This window comes from Notamacropus eugenii, chromosome 6 (genome assembly GCF_028372415.1).
Source record: "Notamacropus eugenii isolate mMacEug1 chromosome 6, mMacEug1.pri_v2, whole genome shotgun sequence".
In the NCBI taxonomy this organism is placed as follows: Eukaryota; Metazoa; Chordata; class Mammalia; order Diprotodontia; family Macropodidae; genus Notamacropus; species Notamacropus eugenii.
The window spans coordinates 389224454-389243025 of NC_092877.1; the positions used below are offsets into that span (position 1 = coordinate 389224454).

At 45.6% G+C, this 18572-nt stretch overlaps 1 protein-coding gene across 2 annotated transcripts; it reads right to left on the reverse strand.

Moving 5' to 3' along the window:
* Positions 1-3236: 3236 nt before the first annotated feature.
* LOC140510427 (uncharacterized) lies at positions 3237-17277 on the reverse strand. 2 transcript variants are annotated; one of them, XM_072619073.1, is made up of 6 exons: positions 16697-17277; positions 16335-16463; positions 15894-15975; positions 13033-13159; positions 12454-12543; positions 3237-6590 (listed from the first exon to the last, which is right to left on the reverse strand). In XM_072619073.1, the coding sequence occupies exons 3-6, from the start codon at positions 15927-15929 to the stop codon at positions 4783-4785; spliced, it is 2061 nt and encodes a 686-aa protein (XP_072475174.1). In that variant the 5' UTR covers positions 15930-15975; positions 16335-16463; positions 16697-17277; the 3' UTR covers positions 3237-4782. The 2 variants fall into 2 exon arrangements, with proteins under 2 accessions (XP_072475174.1, XP_072475173.1); XM_072619072.1 differs by lacking the exon at positions 16335-16463.
* Between the last annotated feature and the right edge of the window lie 1295 nt (positions 17278-18572).

Sequence of the window (18572 nt, forward strand, 5' to 3'; positions counted from 1 at the left end):
TTCCTTACCCTGCCTCTTTCAGCCTGTGGGCTTCTGGATGAGCTGCTGTCAGGCTCGGTCTCAGGACGGAAGGGGAGGAAGTCCTATCTATTGTCATCACAGTACTAGAAGCCCTTGGGGCTGTTATCGTCTTGGAGTTCCCAGCCCAGCCTGACCTGGAGGAGGTGAGACCCTGAGCCCCCAATCCCTTAAGGTCACTGCTCTGTCCTTCATACCCTGGGCCCCAGGCTCTGCTTGGGGATCTTTTCCCAGGTCCCACTTATCATGGCTCTGACTGGGTTGGCTCATTATCTTCTGAAGGACTCCCCCCCCCCCAAATTCTTGCTTCTTGTTTCCTAGGGACCAACGCTTCTTCTCCCACCAAGATTCAATCATTCAGCCAGCCAAGGACTGGGTCGAGAGGATGAAGACATTCTTATATGCCAAAGTGAAGTCACAGTGAAGCTGATGAGATGCAAGGAAGAAAGGACACACTCAGGCCCTGGGTCCAAGCCTCTCTGACCCTGGGACAACCTTTCCTCACATTCCAGATTTCCCATATTCACCTAAAGCCCCAGACAAGCCCTCTTCCTTCTGTAACAGGGTCATGAAATGCCCCCTCCAACCTCGTACATGATCAATTGAAATCAGGCAGAGAATGTTGGCTCATATTCTCTCTGACTCACCAAGATGAACAAACGTAAACCTGTACAGACCATTACACCGATATCTCACCAGGCCCAACTCTTATTTATGTTCCTTTCCAAACATACCCACCAGGTCACTAAGAAGCTCTCATTCCTGTCTTAGCCCCTTTTCCTCCCTCATCCTAAATCACAGACTTCATTCAGGGACAAATTCCCCTGGACATGGGCCACTGATTCAGGGAGAGGGAAAGGGCTTTTTAAAAAAGTGACCTTGGAGGATGGGAGAAGAATCTCAGACTGAGGAAAGAAATTTCTTCTAATTTAACAGAAAGAACAGAATTTGCAAGTGATAACCTAGTGGAAGATGGGTTACTGAATTCCTGTGTGTGTTCGTCCTTTGCTGAAGAATACCATGCCGTTAGAGAAATAATGACATGACTTGCACTTGACTTCGAGTGAGGGAGGGCTGTGCAGGTCACCAGCCTCACTTCTCCTCCAGAGCCATCTGAATCCAGTGACCAGATATTCCTCAGGATGACTGGAGATGACCCAGGATTGAGGCAATTGGGGTTAAGTGACTTGCCCAAGGTCACACAGCTAGTGAGTGTCAAGTGTCTGAGGTGAGATTTGAACTCAGATTCTCCTGACTCCTGCACTGGTGCTCTATCCACTGCACCACCTAGCTGCCCTACTCAATTCCCAGAAATAGAATCAGTGACTGCAGAAAGAAAATGTGGTTTCATCAACAGGGCACATTGGTTTAATCTAATTTCCTTGTTGGACAGACTGGTAGAGATATTGGCCTCGGTTTTAGCAAATTTTGATAGTCTTTCATTATATTATGGAAAAAGTGAAGAGACACAGGCTAGATCATTAGTTCTCCAAGTGTGGTCTGGGGATCTGTTTGCATTTTCTTCCACCTCTCTGTTAGATTGTGAGCTCCTCATTGGCAACTTGAGTTTACTTTTCTTTTAGCACAGTGCTTAACTTTCGGTTAGATACTTAATGTTTATTGATTTAACTTTGTCAGAATGTCTGCAATGTCAAAACTATTTTCATAAAAAAATACTAGGCTGTTTCAATTTCTGCTACCAACATTCAATATAAACAAAAGGTGTTTGGGGAAGGCTGCTCAATAATCTTTTTTTTTATTTTAAGGAGTCTTAAGATTAAAAAAATTGAGTTAAACCATACAACAGTAAGATAGATTGGTAACTGGCTGAATGACTAGATTCAAAGACTCATCTTTTGGTGTTTAGTCAAGTAGTTGTGTCAGACTCTTTGTGACCCCATTTGGGGTTTTCTTGGCAAAGATACTGGAGTAGTTTGCCATTTCCTCCTCCAGCTCGTTTTAAAGATGAGAAAACTGAGGCAGATAGAGTGAAGTGATTTGCCCAGGGTCTCATAGGTAGTAACTGAGGCCAGATTTAAACTCAGGTCCTCCTGATTCTAGGGCTGGCACTCTATCCACTTCACCACCTAGCTGCCCTAAACATTCAGCATTGCTAATTAATGTCAAGTTCAAAGGAGATCAGTGGTGGAGTGTGCCTCACAGGAATCTTTAGCAAATTTCACAGATGACACAGAACTGAGGTTAGGGTTTTGGGGAAGAAATAGCTCACACACTGAAAGACAGAGTCAGGATTCAGAAAGACCTTGAGAAGACTGGACATAGGACCAATGTCAACAAGATGATGTCCAATAAGGGGAAATGTCAAGTCTCATCCTTCCATAAAATACACACACACAAGGATAACAAGCAGCTTTCTTCCAAGAGCAAGATGGGAGAGGCAGGGAGCCCAGAGTTCAAATTTGACCTTAGACACTTAGTCATTTAACCTGTTTGCCCCAGTTCCTCATCTGTATAATAGGAAATATAGAGTCACCTGCTTCCCAGTTTTGGAAGAGGATCAAAGGAAAATTATATGTAAAATGCTTTGAAAATTTATGCTACTAATAATATTCAGTATTGTTGTTGTTGGTAGCCATAGGGCCCAGAGAGCTTAGCTACCTTTCTCTCCATCCTGTATTTGGTTTCTGCCATTCCTGGAGGTGTGACACCCTTATAGACCCTGCTTCTCTTCCTTACTGGCCTTCAGATTTTTCTTTCTTCTTATATAATACGTTCAATGACCCTCTGATTATTATTATCAGCAAAGGCATAAATGGAAACAAAAGATGAAGAGGGAGTTCCTATTGAGGAGGTCCTCTGCACGCTTCTATTTGTGGATGACATTGCGCTTTTTAAGTCACGCCCCAGAACTCTCAGGGCAGGACCTCTTGGCCAAGAGCCATAATCTGTCAAGGAGTATGCCCTAGCCATCGGCATAGGAAAATCCTACACGTGCACAGTGACTATTATCGATTACGAATTGGAGTTATGTAGACAGTCTATAATCTCTGCATTAATGGAAAGTCAATATGGCTAATTACCTTCCCCCACCAATAAGAGCCTCCTTTGTAACAAAGAAATAGTTAGGTGAAAGTAAATGAACACACTGGCCACATCTGAAAATGCAGCCACGGTCCATCACCTTACTAACCAAATGGAGGAGGCACCCTTCTACATCAGTCCTTTGAAGCCAACAAGAATTCTGAAACTTTTTAGGGTTGTTTTTCTTTACATCATTGAAGTCATTATCAGATTCTTTAATACTCCTTTCTCTAATCACAAACTTTCTCACATTCATAATTTCTCATGGAAAAAAAAGTTCAATTACATTAACACTTTACGTAGTCCAGCCAATATCCATATATACAGTTTTAGTGCATGAATATTTCCTAATTTGTCATATGATAGACTACATTTATTCTGGCACCAATGAGTTATCTATTTTGTGTATTTGTCCCAGATAAATCTAGCTATACAGTCATCAAATCAATACTACTTTACAGAAAAAGATGTGTGTGATCAATTACCCTATGGCTCCACTCTCCAGAACCAAACACCTCTCCCAGGAGACGAGCACTCTCTGAATTGTCTCCTCCTCTTAGAACGTGAGCAGTTTGAAGTCAGTCTTCTAACTCTGTTTGCTTTTTGTATTGCTGTACGTAGTACTTAGCATATATCAAGAATTTAATGTTTTGTACTCATCCATTTATTGAGAAATGACAATTTCCCCCCTTAAAGCCTCAACAAGACAGTTACACATATAAACATCCTCGAATTGCAGAAGTGTTTAAGTTGATGTGATATAACTGGAGGGGTTTTGAAAACTCATGAATGCTTTTATAGGACAGAAAAAGGGTCTTTCTGAACCCACATGATAGCAAAAATCCTTTTTTGTCTTTAAAAGCAAATTTTATCTTTTGAATAAAGGTTTAACTTTTGATTGAAGAGGTGTACCATGTTTATCTCTCCAGTATAAACTAATGGGTGACTAGACTATCCCTGCAGAAGGCCTATGGTTTATTTCATCCATATATTTCTTCTCCAGTGTAGTTTAATGCAGCATAAACTTGCACAAAGTCTTTCCACATGCAGTTCGATGCTCTGATGTAAAACTCTCTGCATTAAGAGCTCTATGTTCTTTATAATAAAATTTCTCTAGTATGAATTCTATGATGTCAAGTTAGCTCTGCTTTCATAGGGAATTCCCACGTTCATTTATTTCTAAGTTTTCTCTCTCATAAATTCTCCTGGGCTGAGTAAACTTTTCTCTCAGGACAACCTTCCCATATGAATTACACTGATACAAATTCTCTTCAGGATAAATTCTCTGATTTTGGGTCAGACACACATTGAGGCAGAAAGTCGCATTCCTAAGTGTGCCTTTTCTGGTGTGAATAAAAAAAAGCTCTATATTTTGGAAGAAAGCCTTTTCACATTCATACCACTAAAATGGTTTCTTTCCATCATGTTTAGGATAAGGAAGCATGATTCAGTAGAAGAACGTTGAACTTGGGTTGTGAGGCCTGAGTTCATATTCTCCCCATCTGTGTGACCTTAGACAAGTTACTTATCTCCCTGGGCTCCAGTTTCTTTAATTATGAGGTTAGATTAGATGACTCTAGGCCCTTTCAGCTCTAGAACTATGAGCTTATATTAAGCCATATATACACCCAAGAAGGCTTTTCATGCTCATTAAATTATCAGGCATGAATACAATTGTTAAGTAAAATACTTGCTTTTCACATCATTGGTCTTTCCAATTAGTTATTCATAAAGTTCCTCTCCAATGTGAATTCTCTGATGCTGGGTAAGCTGTGTACTCAGGCGGAATGTCTTCCCACACTGCTTACATTTATATGGTTTCTCTCCGGTATGAATTCTCTGATGTTGGGTAAGCTGTGTGCTTAGGCGGAAGGCCTTATCACACTGATTACATTTATAAGGTTTCTCGCCAGTATGAATTCTCTGATGGAGTGTAAGCTCTGTCTTCACACAGAAGGCCTTCCCACACTGATTACACTTGTAAGGTTTGTCACCAGTATGAATTCTCTGATGTCGGCTACACTCTTTGCTCAGGCGAAAAGCCTTCCCACACTGATTACATTCATATGGTTTTTCTCCAGTGTGAAGTCTCTGATGTCTAGTAAGCTCTGTTTTCACATGGAAGGCTTTCTGACATTCATTACATTCATAAGGTTTCTCCCCAGTATGAATTCTCTGATGTCTGGTAAGATCTGTCCTTACAAAGAAAGCCTTCCCACATTCATTGCATTTATGAGGTTTCTCTCCACTATGAATTCTCTGATGTTCCATAAGCTGTCTTCTGAGGCCAAATGCCTTCCCACATTCACTACATTTATGAGGTTTCTCTCCAGTATGAATTCTCTGATGTTGTAAGAGAGGTTCTCTCCGGCAGAAGGCCTTCCCACAATCAGTACATTCATAAGGTTTCTCTCCAGTATGAATTCTCTGATGGCGGGTTCGGTCTTTGCTCAGGCGGAAGGCCTTGCCACATTGATTACATTCATAAGGTTTTTCTCCTGTATGAACTCTCTGATGTCGGGTAAGCTCTGCCCTCACACGGAATGCCTTTCCACATTCATTACACTCATAAGGCTTTTCTCCAGTATGAATTCTCTGATGTCTGGTAAGATCTGTCCTCACAGAGAAAGCCTTTCCACAATCATTACACTTATGAGGCTTCTCTCCAGTATGAATTCGTTGATGCTGAATAAGTGGATCTCTCAGGCGGAAGGTCTTTCCACATTCTTTACATTCATAAGGTTTTTCTCCAGTATGAATTCTCCGATGTAGGGTAAGATGTCCTCTTTGGCTGAAGGTCTTCCCACAGTCATTACACTTATGAGGCTTCTCTCCAGTATGAATTCTCTGATGTTGAAGAAGGGGCTCCTTCAGGTGGAAGGTCTTCCCACAGTCATTACATTCATAAGGTTTTTCTTCAGTGTGAATTCTCTGTTCAATAAGTTTTATAGTTTGGGGGTAAGCCTCTCCAAATTTATTACATTTAGGGGTTTTCTCTCCAATATCCGTTGAGTGATAGGAAAGAGTAAATGGGCTGAGACTGATGACTTTTCCATGCTCATTATGATCATTAGGTTTCTCTCCAGGATAGAGTCTATGATATTCAATAAAATCTAATTTAGAGTCAAAGGATTTCCCACATTCGATATACTGAGAAAATGTCTTCTTTGAGCAGATTCTATTACATTTCCTTGAGTCTGAAGACAGAATGAAGCTCTTTCTGTGGACATTACATGTGTAAAAATTCTTTTCTATAGATACCTCTTGGGGAAAAAGTTTTGGTTCTAGACTGAAGCTTTGGCTGTGTTTATTACATTCACTGGTTAGCATCTGTTTGAAAGTTTTCTTTTGCTCCTGGGAATTTTTCTCCTCAATGCTCTTCTGTTCCCCTAACCTCACATCAAATTCCCAGGGTTCTTTCAGGTTGAAGACACAAGGATAGGAGCTTGTGAGCCTGTCTGGGGATGAATGCTCCACAGAAATGTTCCACTCTGGAGTGGACTCCTTGCATTCAGGCCCAGGATCCCTATCTGAAAGAAAGAAAACAGAAGCAGACCCTTTACTCACCTACTAAACAATTAGTACTGTTTTTGTATATCTTTCAGAAATAAGGACTGTCAAACCTTAAACAAGAGAATGATAAAACCTTGTTTACAGTCTTGTAGTTAATAAAAGAAAAAAAAATTCCTGGTGAGATTCCTGACCATGTTGTGAGAGAAGCAGGACAGTCATTACAATTAGAAGAGACCACTAAGACTCAGAACAATTAAATGACCACAGAGTGAATCAGTCGCACACAATCGAACATGGGGCTGCTCCCTTCCATCCTCAGTCTTCTTGCCATGCTGTGCTTTGGTTTGGCTCAGCTCATGGTGTCTGAAAAGTCTAGTTAGAAGCTGGAAGCCGTCAGTTAGGGAGTACGTCCTGAATGAACCTGACTGGAATCCTCTGCAGTTTCATTACAAATAAGATTCTAATTCTAAATCTTTTTAATGCTTAGAACAGAAAAAGAGGAGCAAAGAGTTGACTAACACTATTTCTTTCCCACACGTAATATGGACAGTAAAAAGAGAGTTTGGAAAAGGACACATCAAACTGTAACTCGAGGCTATTTTATTTTATTTTTTTTGTTGGTTCAAGGTGTCTGTTTATTCATACTACATATATGCATATATTATATATACATATATTTATACTACATATATACTATATATCTGAATGTATGTAGGTTTGCATGTTTCTCTGTGTATTTGTAAGATCATAGAATCATATATCTATATAATATATATAAAATGATGGTGATGACAGCCAACATTTATGTAGCACTTAGAACTATGCTGTGCACTTACAATTATTATCTAATTTGAGCCTCACAACAATCCTGAGAGGCAGGGGCCGCTATTATTCCCATCTTACAGATGAGGAAAGTGAGGCAGACAGCAGCTGAGTGACTTGCCCAGAGTCCCACAGCTAGCAAGTGTCCTAGATGGGATTTGAACTCAGCCTTCCTGATTCCAGTTCTGCTCTCTATCCATTGTGCAGTGGGATCTCAGGGGCTGGCTAGTCCATTTACAGATGCAGAAAATGAGGGCCAAGCATATAAAATGACTGGGCCATGGCCACACTTGTATGCTCATAAGGGGAATTCTGAGATCTTTCTCAGGTTCTATCTCCACTGTGAAACCTTCCTTTAGTACCTCAACCTATATAAGACCTGCCTTTTCTCTGAAATACTGCCTTTACTATATGCCCACCAGGCTTTACTTAACACACGTATAGATGTTACCTTAGCATTACCCATCCAGGGCACTGCTTGGCATTGCTCATCAATGGCTTCAAATGTCTTAGTCTTTTGAGAAAGGTAGGTGGTACAGTAGAGCTCTGGATTTGGAATCAGGAATACCTGAGTTCAAATCCAGCCCCAGAGACTTCCCAGTTGTGTGACCCTGGGCAAGTAATTTGACCTCTATCAGTTCCTGCAACTGTAAGATGGGGCCAACAACAGTACCTGCTTCACAGAATTCTTGGCAAACTCAAATGAGATCATATTTGTAAAGGCCTTTGCCAACTTTTTTTTAAATTTAATTTTATTATTATTTTTTAATGTTCTACAATCACTACCATAAAATTAAGATTTTAACCCCCACACACCTACTCCCCACTACCCCCCATGCCCCCCAAGACAGCATACAATTCTGTATAGGTTCTACATATACTTTCCTATTGAGTACGTTTTCACTATAGTCATGCTGTGTAGTTGAACTAAAATAAATGGAAGAAATCATATAACAAATCAAAACATGATACACAAAAACACACACACACAAACATGATCTGCTACATTCTGTGAATGCCTTCCTTATTTCTTTCTCTGAGTGTGGAAGGCATTTTGCCTTAGAAAACCACCATTGGGATATTTTTTTTTAAATAAGTTCTTGCGTTATTATGAAATTCCAGGTCTACCAGAAAAAACTCTCACACACTGTGGTCATTGCTGTGCACAAAGTTCTCCTGGTTCTGCTCCTTTCACTCAGCATCAGATCATATAAGTCCTTCCAGGCCTCTTTGAAGTCTTCTTGTTCATCATTTCTTATGGCACAATAGTACTCCATTACATTCATATACCATAATTTATTCAGCCATTCCCCAACTGATGGGCATCCCCTTGACTTCCAGTTTTTGGCCACCACAAAGAGAGCTGCTATAAATATTTTTGTACATGTGGGACCCTTTCCCATTTTTATGATCTCTTGGGGATACAGTCCTAGTAGCGATATTGCTGTGTCAAAGGGTATGCACATTTTTGTAGCTCTTTGGGCATAGTTCCAAACTGTTCTCCAGAATGATTGGATCAGCTCACAGCTCCACCAACAATGAATTAGTGTTCCAACTCTCCCACATCCTCTCCAGCATTTATCATTTTCTTGTTCTGTCATGTTTGCCAATCTTATAGGTGTGCTGTGGTACCTCGGAGTTGTTTTGATTTGCATCTTTCTAATCAGTAGTGATTTAGAGCATTTTTTCATATGACTATAGATATCTTTGATTTCTTCCTCTGAAAATTGCCTGTTCATATCCTTTGACCATTTATCAATTGGGGAATGACTTGTATAGTTATACATTTGAGTCAGTTCTCTATATATTCTAGAAATGAGGCCTTTATTCCCAAGCTTAGCTGTAAAAATTCTTTTCCAATTTACTACATCCCTCTGAATTTTGGTTGTCGAGGCTATTTTAAGAGACACTGATTAAAGTGCCTCATTATAGCATGGCATAGCACGCAGGGGTCAGCCTGGGAGGACAAAGCACCTGCCCTATGAGCTGGGAGATCACTCCCTTCAGGCCAAGGGGAGAATAGTGAAACCCTCCTCTGCCTTTCACCTCCTGGGGCTGGCAGAGTGACCTCCATCTGTGCCAACACAAGGCCTCCATATGGAGAAGCTTTAGTGCCCTCTGATTTCAGACCCTCTTTTGCTGTCTATGTCCCTTGAGGAAGAGGAAGAAAAGAGTTGGGGCAGAGGGGAAAAACTTGCTTAATCTCTAGTCTTCAGAAGGAACACAGAGAAGTCAAAGGGGGCTTCCCATCTCCCTGTGTGCCTTCCACCTTATGCTACATTTGCCTACAACCTGGTCTCCACTTTCCTCTGAGAATAGGGCTGCCTTCCACTCTCACCCCTGTAGATCATCATAAAAACCCTACTCCCCTACATCAGAAAAACCCCACCATCTAATTCCTTATTCCCAACCCCTTCAACTCTCCCACCCCAAAGTTCCAACCAAATATCATCTGCCACTTTCACTGTGCTTTCTGGAATGCCTTTCCTCCTAAACCTTTCTCTCCAATGACTTTCATTTCCAAGCTATCACTGAAACTCAGCTCCTTCCCTGATGACCCAGCTTTCCTGGCCACCCCCTTCCACTACTGACTGTACCTTCACTCACTCTCCTCAGCCCAACAGTCAAGGCAGTGCTCCCCACTGCCACTTCCAGGTCTCCCCCTCCTTCCTCACTCAGCAACCTCTCTTCCATCGAGGTTTGAGCATTTCATCTGTCACTCAATCAAAATCCAGATACCTACTGTGGGAAGCTCCCCAGGTCACTCCCCTTCCTTTCTCAATGAGGAAGTTACATGGTACATGGCTTACCATCTTTCTTTCTTCATACTAGGGGAGTTTATCAGAAGTATTGACACTCTCTCAGAAACCCTAACTACCACTCAGTTTCTCACACTACCTCAACCATGTAGAAAGGTAGTCAAAGATGGACTGTACTATTAACCACAGATGTGTCACCTCTACATTCAGGAGTTCCCAAATCCCCTACCTGACCATAATCTACCAGCATCTCACCTCTTCCTTGGTCCTCCCTTCCATAATCCTACTCCTTCACCCTCACTGTGACTTCTAATCTCTTGACCCCTCAAAACTCTCTCCCAGGCCCTCACCCCTGCACTAGCCACTCTCTCCTCTTTCCCCCATCTTCACTCCTTAGTGAAACAGTTCAACTCGACATTGTCCTCTTAAATCCCTGGCTCCCTGATCATTTCATTGATTATACTCTGTCAAGACTCAGCCTTGGATCCCTTCCACATCCCTCACCTTTGCTCCTATACACCTGCTGTTGGATGAAAATGCAAAAACTCTCTCCACTTTCTGATTTGTTCCACTACCAAATGATCCTATATAATTTCACCTGGGCCCTCTCTGCTGCCAAGCAATCCTACCATACCTCCCTTATCAACTCCCTCTCCCATTGTTCACAGAGGTTCTTCCCAACCTCATCCTGCCTCCAGTCTTCCAGGGCTTTCCCTTCCCCCACCCTGCCTCAGATTTTACAGGAAAGTCTGAGCCATCCGCCATGAGCTCCCCCTTCTTTCTTCCTCAGGTGCCTTCTGTTCTCTCCTCCTCCTTCTTTCACAGGTTGAGGCAGCCTCACTATTGACCAAGGCCAACTCCTCTCCCTCCACAAGTGATCCCATTCCATACCATCTCCTCCAGCAGACTATCCCTCTGCCATCCTTACTCTCTCGTTTCCCACCTTTCCCTGTTTACTGGTTCCTTCTCTTCTATCAGTAAATGTGCCCTTGTCTCCCCCATCCTCAAAAAGATTTTCATTTGATCCATCCCCACTCTCATCCTAGGTCTCTATCTCTGAAGTCTTCACAAAGGCCATCAACAAGACATGCCCCCATCTCCTCTCCTCTCACTCTCTTCTTAACCCTGTATACTCTGGCTTCTGACCTCATTATTCCCCCAAAACTGTCCTCTCCAGTTACCAACGATTTCTTAGTGTCCAAACCCAATGACTCCCTCCTCAGTCTCCTCAGCCTCTCCTCTGACACTGGCTACTCTTCCCCCTCATACTTTCTTCCCTCTACGTTTCCAAGACACCATTTTACCATGGTTCTACTCATACCTCTCTGACCATCCCTTCTGAGAAGCTTGTGCTGGATCCTCCTCCAGACCACACCCTCTAACCACAGGTGTCCCCTGGGGCTCTGTCCTGGGCCCCCTCTTCTCCTTTCCTGTCTCTATACCACTTCACCCATGATCTCGGCTTCCATGGATTTAATTACCATCTCTATGCTGACAATTTTCAAATCTCTGTTCCCTGTCCCATTCTCCCTGTTGACCTCCAATTGCCTTTCAAACACCTTGAACTCATCATGTTCAAAATGGAATTCATTGTTTTTCCCCCAACCCTTCCCCCACACCTGCTTTCCCTCTTACTGTGGTGGCAATGCCTTCCTCCCAGACCCTCAGGCTCCCCACCTAGGAGTCATCCTTGACTCCTCTCTATCTCTCCCCTTGGCCCCATTCAATATGGTGCCAAGGCCTGTTGATTTCACCTTTGCAGCATCTCTTTCCTCACCCCCTCACACCTGGATTATTGCAATAGCTGCTGGGGAGTCTGCTGTTCTCAAGACTCTGCCCACTTCAGTTCATCCTCCCTTCAGCCACCAAAGTGACTTTCCTAAAGCATAGGTCTGACCAAGTCACTCCCACTTAGTAAACTCCAGTGGCTCCCTGTGGCCTCCAGAAGCACAACCAAAATGCTGCTTGGCTTTCCAAGCCCTTCCTAAGCTCACCTGCTGGACCCTTTCCAGTCTCCTCATACCTCTGACACAAAGACCCAGGCCTCCTGGCTGCTCCTCCACTTCTTGGCTCTGGGTATTTCCTCTGGCCATCCCCCATGCCTGGAACGCTCTCCCTCCTTTTCTCTAGCTTTCTTCCAGCTCTCAATTAAAGATGCCGAGAGTAGCAACTTCACCTTTGAGACGGGAGGCACCTCTGGGCAGGGAGATGGCACCTGGCACACAGAGGCCTGGGCAGCTCCAACACTGTAAAGGAGCTTTCCCTTACTGACTCATCCATCTGGTGGCCACTCACTCACCTGGACAGATGCTTCCTGGGACCCTGTCTGGACTCCAAGGGGCTTCTTGTTCAAACTGGTAAATCACATCTGGCTTGGAAATGACAAGTCCTGCTCAAAGGATGAGAAATAGGGAAGAGAAAGGAACTGACTCTCTCGTAACTGAGTCGGGCCAGAAAAGAGTAATCCAACTGTGAGACAGTGCTGGGCACAGAGGGATGGGGTGGGGGGAAATCAGGCTTATCATGAACCTTAATCCTTTCTAAACTGGACAACGGAAGGCTGAAAATACATCTAAATGGGGTAAAAAGGGCAGGACCTAAGTCCTTCACATTGGTTCCAGAGCTCTTTGAGGGCAGTGCCCTCATCCACACACTTTAAAGGCTGCTCTTTCCACCTCTACACCTTTGCCTGGCATATGCTCTCTCCTCCCATATTCCTGGCAGAATCTGGAGGTTTCTCTAAGGCTCAGCCTCCACATCACCTGCTTGATTTGTTTGTTGACTGGCTGAATGACTCCCCTGGCTAGAAGAGGATGAGTAACCATGCCAAGGAGGGGGATTGAGGTACCGAGCCTGAGGCCTAGGGGGCTGTTCTCACCCAGGGAAAGAAGGTTTCTGTAGTTCTCCAGCATCACATCTCGGTACAAGGCCTTCTGAGAAGGGTCCAAGTAACACCACTCCTCTTGCGTGAAGACCACTGCCACATCCTGGAAGGTCACTGGCCCCTAAAATACCAAATGAAATTATTTGCAATGATACAGGGACCAGTCCTCCAACAGCCCTGAGGGCAGAGGGGGAGAGGAAGGGGAGGGGGAGTAGCTCGCAGTGTTCTGCCTTCACTGTGATCCAGGCAAATATGTATCAGAATCTTAGAGATTGAATCATGTCACCAAAAAGCAGCCACTGTAGGGGAAGCAGCATGCCATAGAAAGAGTTTGGATTCAAGTCCTGTCTATCTGCTATTGCCTGTGACCCTGGGCAGGTCCCTTACCTTCTCGTCTGCAGCATAAGATGTCAGACATCATGGTTTCTAAAGCCTCTCCAGAGCTGTTGTGAAGGTCCTATGACCCATACCTGCCTTGGGAAAAACTTCTTTCCCACCAATACTGTGAGACAGCTGCTGTTGGGATGTGGTAGCCCCATTGAACACAGGGGAAAACTGAGTTTAGCAAAGGCTAGCCAGCAAGCTTGTAGTCACACCACTAGCTCTTCTTCCCCTTGCTCCATGCTTCCTCTCAGTGCATAGCTCAAGGTCTCCAGGCCACACTCTGTCTCCCTAGGAGCTCCACTAAGTCAGGAATAGGACTCAGACATGCCCAGGTTGTACCTCAGCTTTCATCATATTACATCATGTCTTTGGATATGCAAATTCAGTTAATATGCGTTAACTGAATGCTAGCTGGGTTACCTCCCCTCCTTCTCTCCTGTCTGCCTCTCTCTCCCCTTCCTTCTCCTCTCCAGAGGAAGGTAAGTTTGGATGGCCAAAAGTTGCCCAGCTGACCTGGGTTTTATGGCCTCCTTTCTCCTCTTCTTTCCTTTTCCTTTTCCTTTCCCTTCCTCTGCTCTGTCCCCTGTCCTCTCCCAAAACCTTAAATGTACTACACTCTGAAACTGGGACCCCAGTGGGCCCCTGCCCAGGGCTCCTGGACCCTCCTGGTTTCAGAGTGATTATCAGTAGTAAGTGTTGCTGTTTCCCTCCCAGCCTGATGTCTTTCTTTTTCTTTGCCTCATTAAAGGGGCCATGCCCTGGCTACTTCTTAAACAGGCCTATTCAATGAATGGGCATTACCTGCATGACCTTGACCTTAAAGGGCCCAAGGTCTTCCAGGGCATCCTGGGCCATCTCCAGTCATCCTGATGAATATCTGGTCAGTGGACCCAGATGGCTCAGGAGGAGAAGTGAGGCTGGTGACCTGCATAGCCCTCCCTCATTCAAAACAAAGTCAAGTGCAAGTCATGTCACCATTTCTCTGATGGTATGCTTGTCTTTGACAACGAAGGCCGAACATGACTAACTTCAACAGTCACACTCCAAATAGGAATCTGTGGTGGATGGGAGTGGAGGGGAACTGATGGTATTAAGTTCCAGACCACGGCAGAGCCTTAGACCTACGGCTACCCTTCGGACTTCAGTTCAAGGCAATGCAGAGCACAAGGGTGGGCAGCTGCCTGTGGATCTCTTCCATGTGTATTTCTGTCTCAGACCATCAATGCAAAAGGACCATTAGTTTGGCCCAAAATTGAATGGAAGAGGAACAGAACATGTTTCACTGGCCCTGAGCTTTTCTTAAAATTACATGCAGGCCCATCTTTCCAAAGCAGATGTTCTTCTGGGGACTGTGAACAGCAAGTCTCTCCCAAGGCAGCTGAAGGCATGTGATGCGTGTGAGCAGCCAGGGATATACATGGGGAATCCAGCTCCACAAAACAATGCATGTTAGAAACAGAAGATGAAGAGGCCACACATTGAGTAACAAGGAGATGTGACAGATGCCCATGTCCTCCATAGTTTGAGGGATGGGGATCCTGTGACCCAGGAAAAGTAGTCACCACTGGGACCACAGAGCCATATGACTGCTCAGTATGGGGGTGATGGTCCAAGGACTCAGGCCCAGGCTGCACCCTTGCCTTCCCTTGGGTCAAGCTTGTGTCACCCTGGATCTCATGGAAGCCCCAGAGAATCCCTTGGGGAAGCATTTCTTCCCCAGAGTGGCCAGGGTTCAGCTTCCCTTCTTAAGAAGCCCTCTTTTCTCTGCCTAGACTGAGAAGTCCTACGTGACTAGACCCTGTACACAACACAGTTTTTGTTGAAGGGGAGCCCACGAGGTCACATTTGCCTCCATCTACAAGGGGACCAACACTCATTGGTCAATATTTCCCCATGTCACTGATCTGACCCCAGGGCCCCAGAGTCCATTAGCTTTGGGGCTGCCTCACAATATATTTGAGTCCCCTGGAGCTGGATGGTCAGCTCTGGCAGTGTGCTTCTCTATCATCCGATCAGATTCGGTGCCACTCTAAGGTGCTGAGACCTCATTTATTTATTTGACCAGGCATTTAAAGCCCTCCTGATATTCTGGCTTGCATAATTTTCACTGGTAGGACTGGTAGGGAAATGCCATTCCCCCTTGCTGCAGAAGGGTCCAAACTCCACGCAGTTATGAGCAAAGTGCTCCTGGGAATTTAAATCCTGGCTCTGCTCCTTCTTATCAGTGGAGTTGAGGCCTCAGTTTTCTGTGGTATAAAATGGGTGAGCTGGATTCTCAGGTTTTTCCAGCCGTAAGTTCTCTGATGGTCCCATGCGTATGCATGTGTGTGTGTGTGTGTGTGTGTGTGTGTGTGTGTGTGTGTGTGTGTGTGTGTTGGTGGTGGTGATGAGATATTAGATATGATATTATTATAGAAGAGATATTAGAAAGATGTAATGCTGATTTCAGGAGACTGGGACTTCCTACTCACCTGGGGGGTCCTGGCTGCCAGGAGCATGAGGGCCATTCCTATTTCCAGAGTTTACTTCTTGGGGAAGGGTGGTCAGGCAGAGCTGGAGAGGAAAAGCAGACCATGAGTAGGGCCAGTCCTACCTGGCAGTTCCCTGGCACCTGAACTGGATCAGTCTTCCCCTTCTTCCCCCACCCCCTTGCTTATTTAGCACCTAATATGGACAAATCCTGGACTAGATGCTGAGGCACACAGGCAAAAAGAAACAGTCCCTGCTTTGAGAAGCCAATATCTGCTAGAAAATACACAGTCGGTCCCTCAGCCAAATGGATCTACATCTACAGGAGGTCACTTAACCTCCCCCGGGGGCCTCTGAATGTGAACCAGGAAGTGAATGAGCTGTTATTAATATGTACAAATACAATCGAGACAAGGTCACTGAGAAAGGAAAAAAACACTAACACCACGCAGGGAAGTCGGGGAAGGGTCCTCAGAAGCAGCTTTTGCCTGAAGTTCAGAAAGGCTCCAAAAAGGCAGATCTGAAGAAAACCCATTCCAAGTCTCAGCAGCAGCCTGGGCACATGCATGGAGCTGTAGATGGGAACAAACAGCTGGTACCGCAGTTTGATGGGAATTGGACTGCCTGACTGTGAACAGCATCCAACAGGGTGGGCAGTGGAGGGCTTCACACACAAGCATCGAATTAGGGCCCAAGCTGGATGGCCCTGTCGGATGTGGAGAGAGGGCAGAGGATGTGGACAGGCCGACATCCACGTGGCGCCTACTGCGCAATGAAGCAGCGCTCAGCGCCTTCGGATGGTTACCTGTCGGATGCTCCCGGGCGCCGCGGAGGGCACTGAGGCCAACGGGCTGAGGGCGCATGGGAGCTCGGGTCTCCTGGCCTGGGGTCTCCGCCAGCGATGGGTCCGGGGGCTGGCCACACAGCCTGGGAGGGAGGAGGGAAGGGACGGAGAGAGCGGACCACCGAACCTGCCCGGGAGGCTGCCGCGGAGGGCAGAAGATGCCCAGAGGAGGGAAGGAGATGCCCAGAGGAGGGCAGCGACGGTAGGAGGCCCCCAGGGAGGCCAGGAGATGCCCGGAGGAGGGAAGGGGCGCGAGGGATGGAGAACGGACAGAGGGAAGGACAGGAGGGAATGAAGGTCCAGCAAGGAGGGTTGTGGAAAGGGGCAGAACCCGGAGTGGGAGCAGAGGAGGAGCAGGCAGGGAGAGCAAGGCGCGAGGTCAGGTGGGGGGACAGGGAGACGGCGGGAAAGGTTCGGGGGACCCCTCCATACTGGCCGCGGCTCGAACCCTGACAGGTGGAGGGCCGCCTGGTCCACGAGGCTGCGGAGGCGGAAACGGACGTTGCGTAACAGCTCACCTCGGTCCCCTTCTCTTGGGAGGTGCTGCTACCGTTTCCATGACAACCGGTCAGTAAGGAAAGGAAGCCGCAGTCTGGGAGCGCAAGGCTTGTCGGGAATCGCAGTCCAGAATCACTGACTTTGTTCACGCGTGGGCACTGTGCCTCCCCTCTCTCGGGGTGAGCGCACTACTGCTGGGACAGGGGGTCCCCCAGCCTCGCCTCTCCCTGCAACCTACCTGCCCCTCCAAGTGCGGAGATGCTCCAGGTACCCAGGTGTGCCTTGGCTCTGCATACTGACACCTGGTCCCCTGCTGACCACCCCCACCTTTCTGGGACTCCTGACCTAGGGGTGGGGAAGGGGTCGCCTTCAAAGCTGACCTTCAGGAACTCTGAAAGAGTCCTGCCCCGGGGACATCCTTGGCCCTGCCCGAAGCTTAGGTGCTCCCTGACTCTAAGTAAGGAGCATCAGTTGACCTCCTGTAAAGGTCCTTGGCATCCTGCTGAACTTCTCCCTGCCCCCCATCTTTTCCTAGGACATCGACCTAATGTGTTGGAAGTCTTTCATGATGCTTAATAACATTTTGTGGACATTAATGGGATACTTGGGCTAACTGTTATCACAGGCCCCTGCCTCCTTTTCCAGTGGTACCTTTCCTCATCAATATCTTTTCCCTTGTTTCTTGCAAGTCAGTCCATTACTGAGAATCCTCTGCAATGGTCCTAAGAACATCACATACTCTTCTTTTTGATTTGTCAGCGATTTTTGTGTTTTACATTTCAGAACGTATATCATCCATCAAAGAATACTAATGCTACAAAAAAGGCTTTCTGATCTTGGAATGGCTTGGAAGAATTGAAATCACCCTGAATTATCGAAATACCTTCCTTTTTCTACATCAGCTTTGGCCCTAGGTCTTTGTGTATTTGCAGCGTCTGTTCAAGACTGATGTACTGAGATGGTTTAACTTGTTGGACCATCAATCCAAACGCTTAGTGGAGACTGGATAACAGGTCTTGGTCTTCTCCTTCTGTCTTTCGAGGTTGTGGAACCCCATCAAAAAGGTTCTGTGAGATGGTAGGATTGGATGCAATTGACACAGCAGTATTTAGGAAAATTTTAAACCTAGGCCAGAGACAGGTGCACCAGGCTGAATTAATGACTTTCAGAGTGAGGAATGCCCACCATGCTGGAGTAAAGGCACAGGTTATATACGTACACCAGTGGGGAAGGTGAATTACCATACAATCATCTCCAGGGCTTGCAAGCCCACCAATGGAGGACAATACAATAATTCTTAGGTGGATTGTTTCAAATCTCAAGGGTCTAGTCCACTGAG

Excerpts from the sequence above, each read along its gene's own strand:
- LOC140510427 (XM_072619072.1), bottom strand. The coding sequence starts at position 15,929 with ATGGCCCTCATGCTCCTGGCAGCCAGGACCCCCCAG. Across the intron at positions 12,544-13,032 it reads CAGAAACCTTCTTTCCCTGG|GACTTGTCATTTCCAAGCCA; the intron begins GTGAGAACAGCC and ends TCCTTTGAGCAG. Across the intron at positions 6,591-12,453 it reads CCCAGGAAGCATCTGTCCAG|ATAGGGATCCTGGGCCTGAA; the intron begins GTGAGTGAGTGG and ends TCTTTCTTTCAG.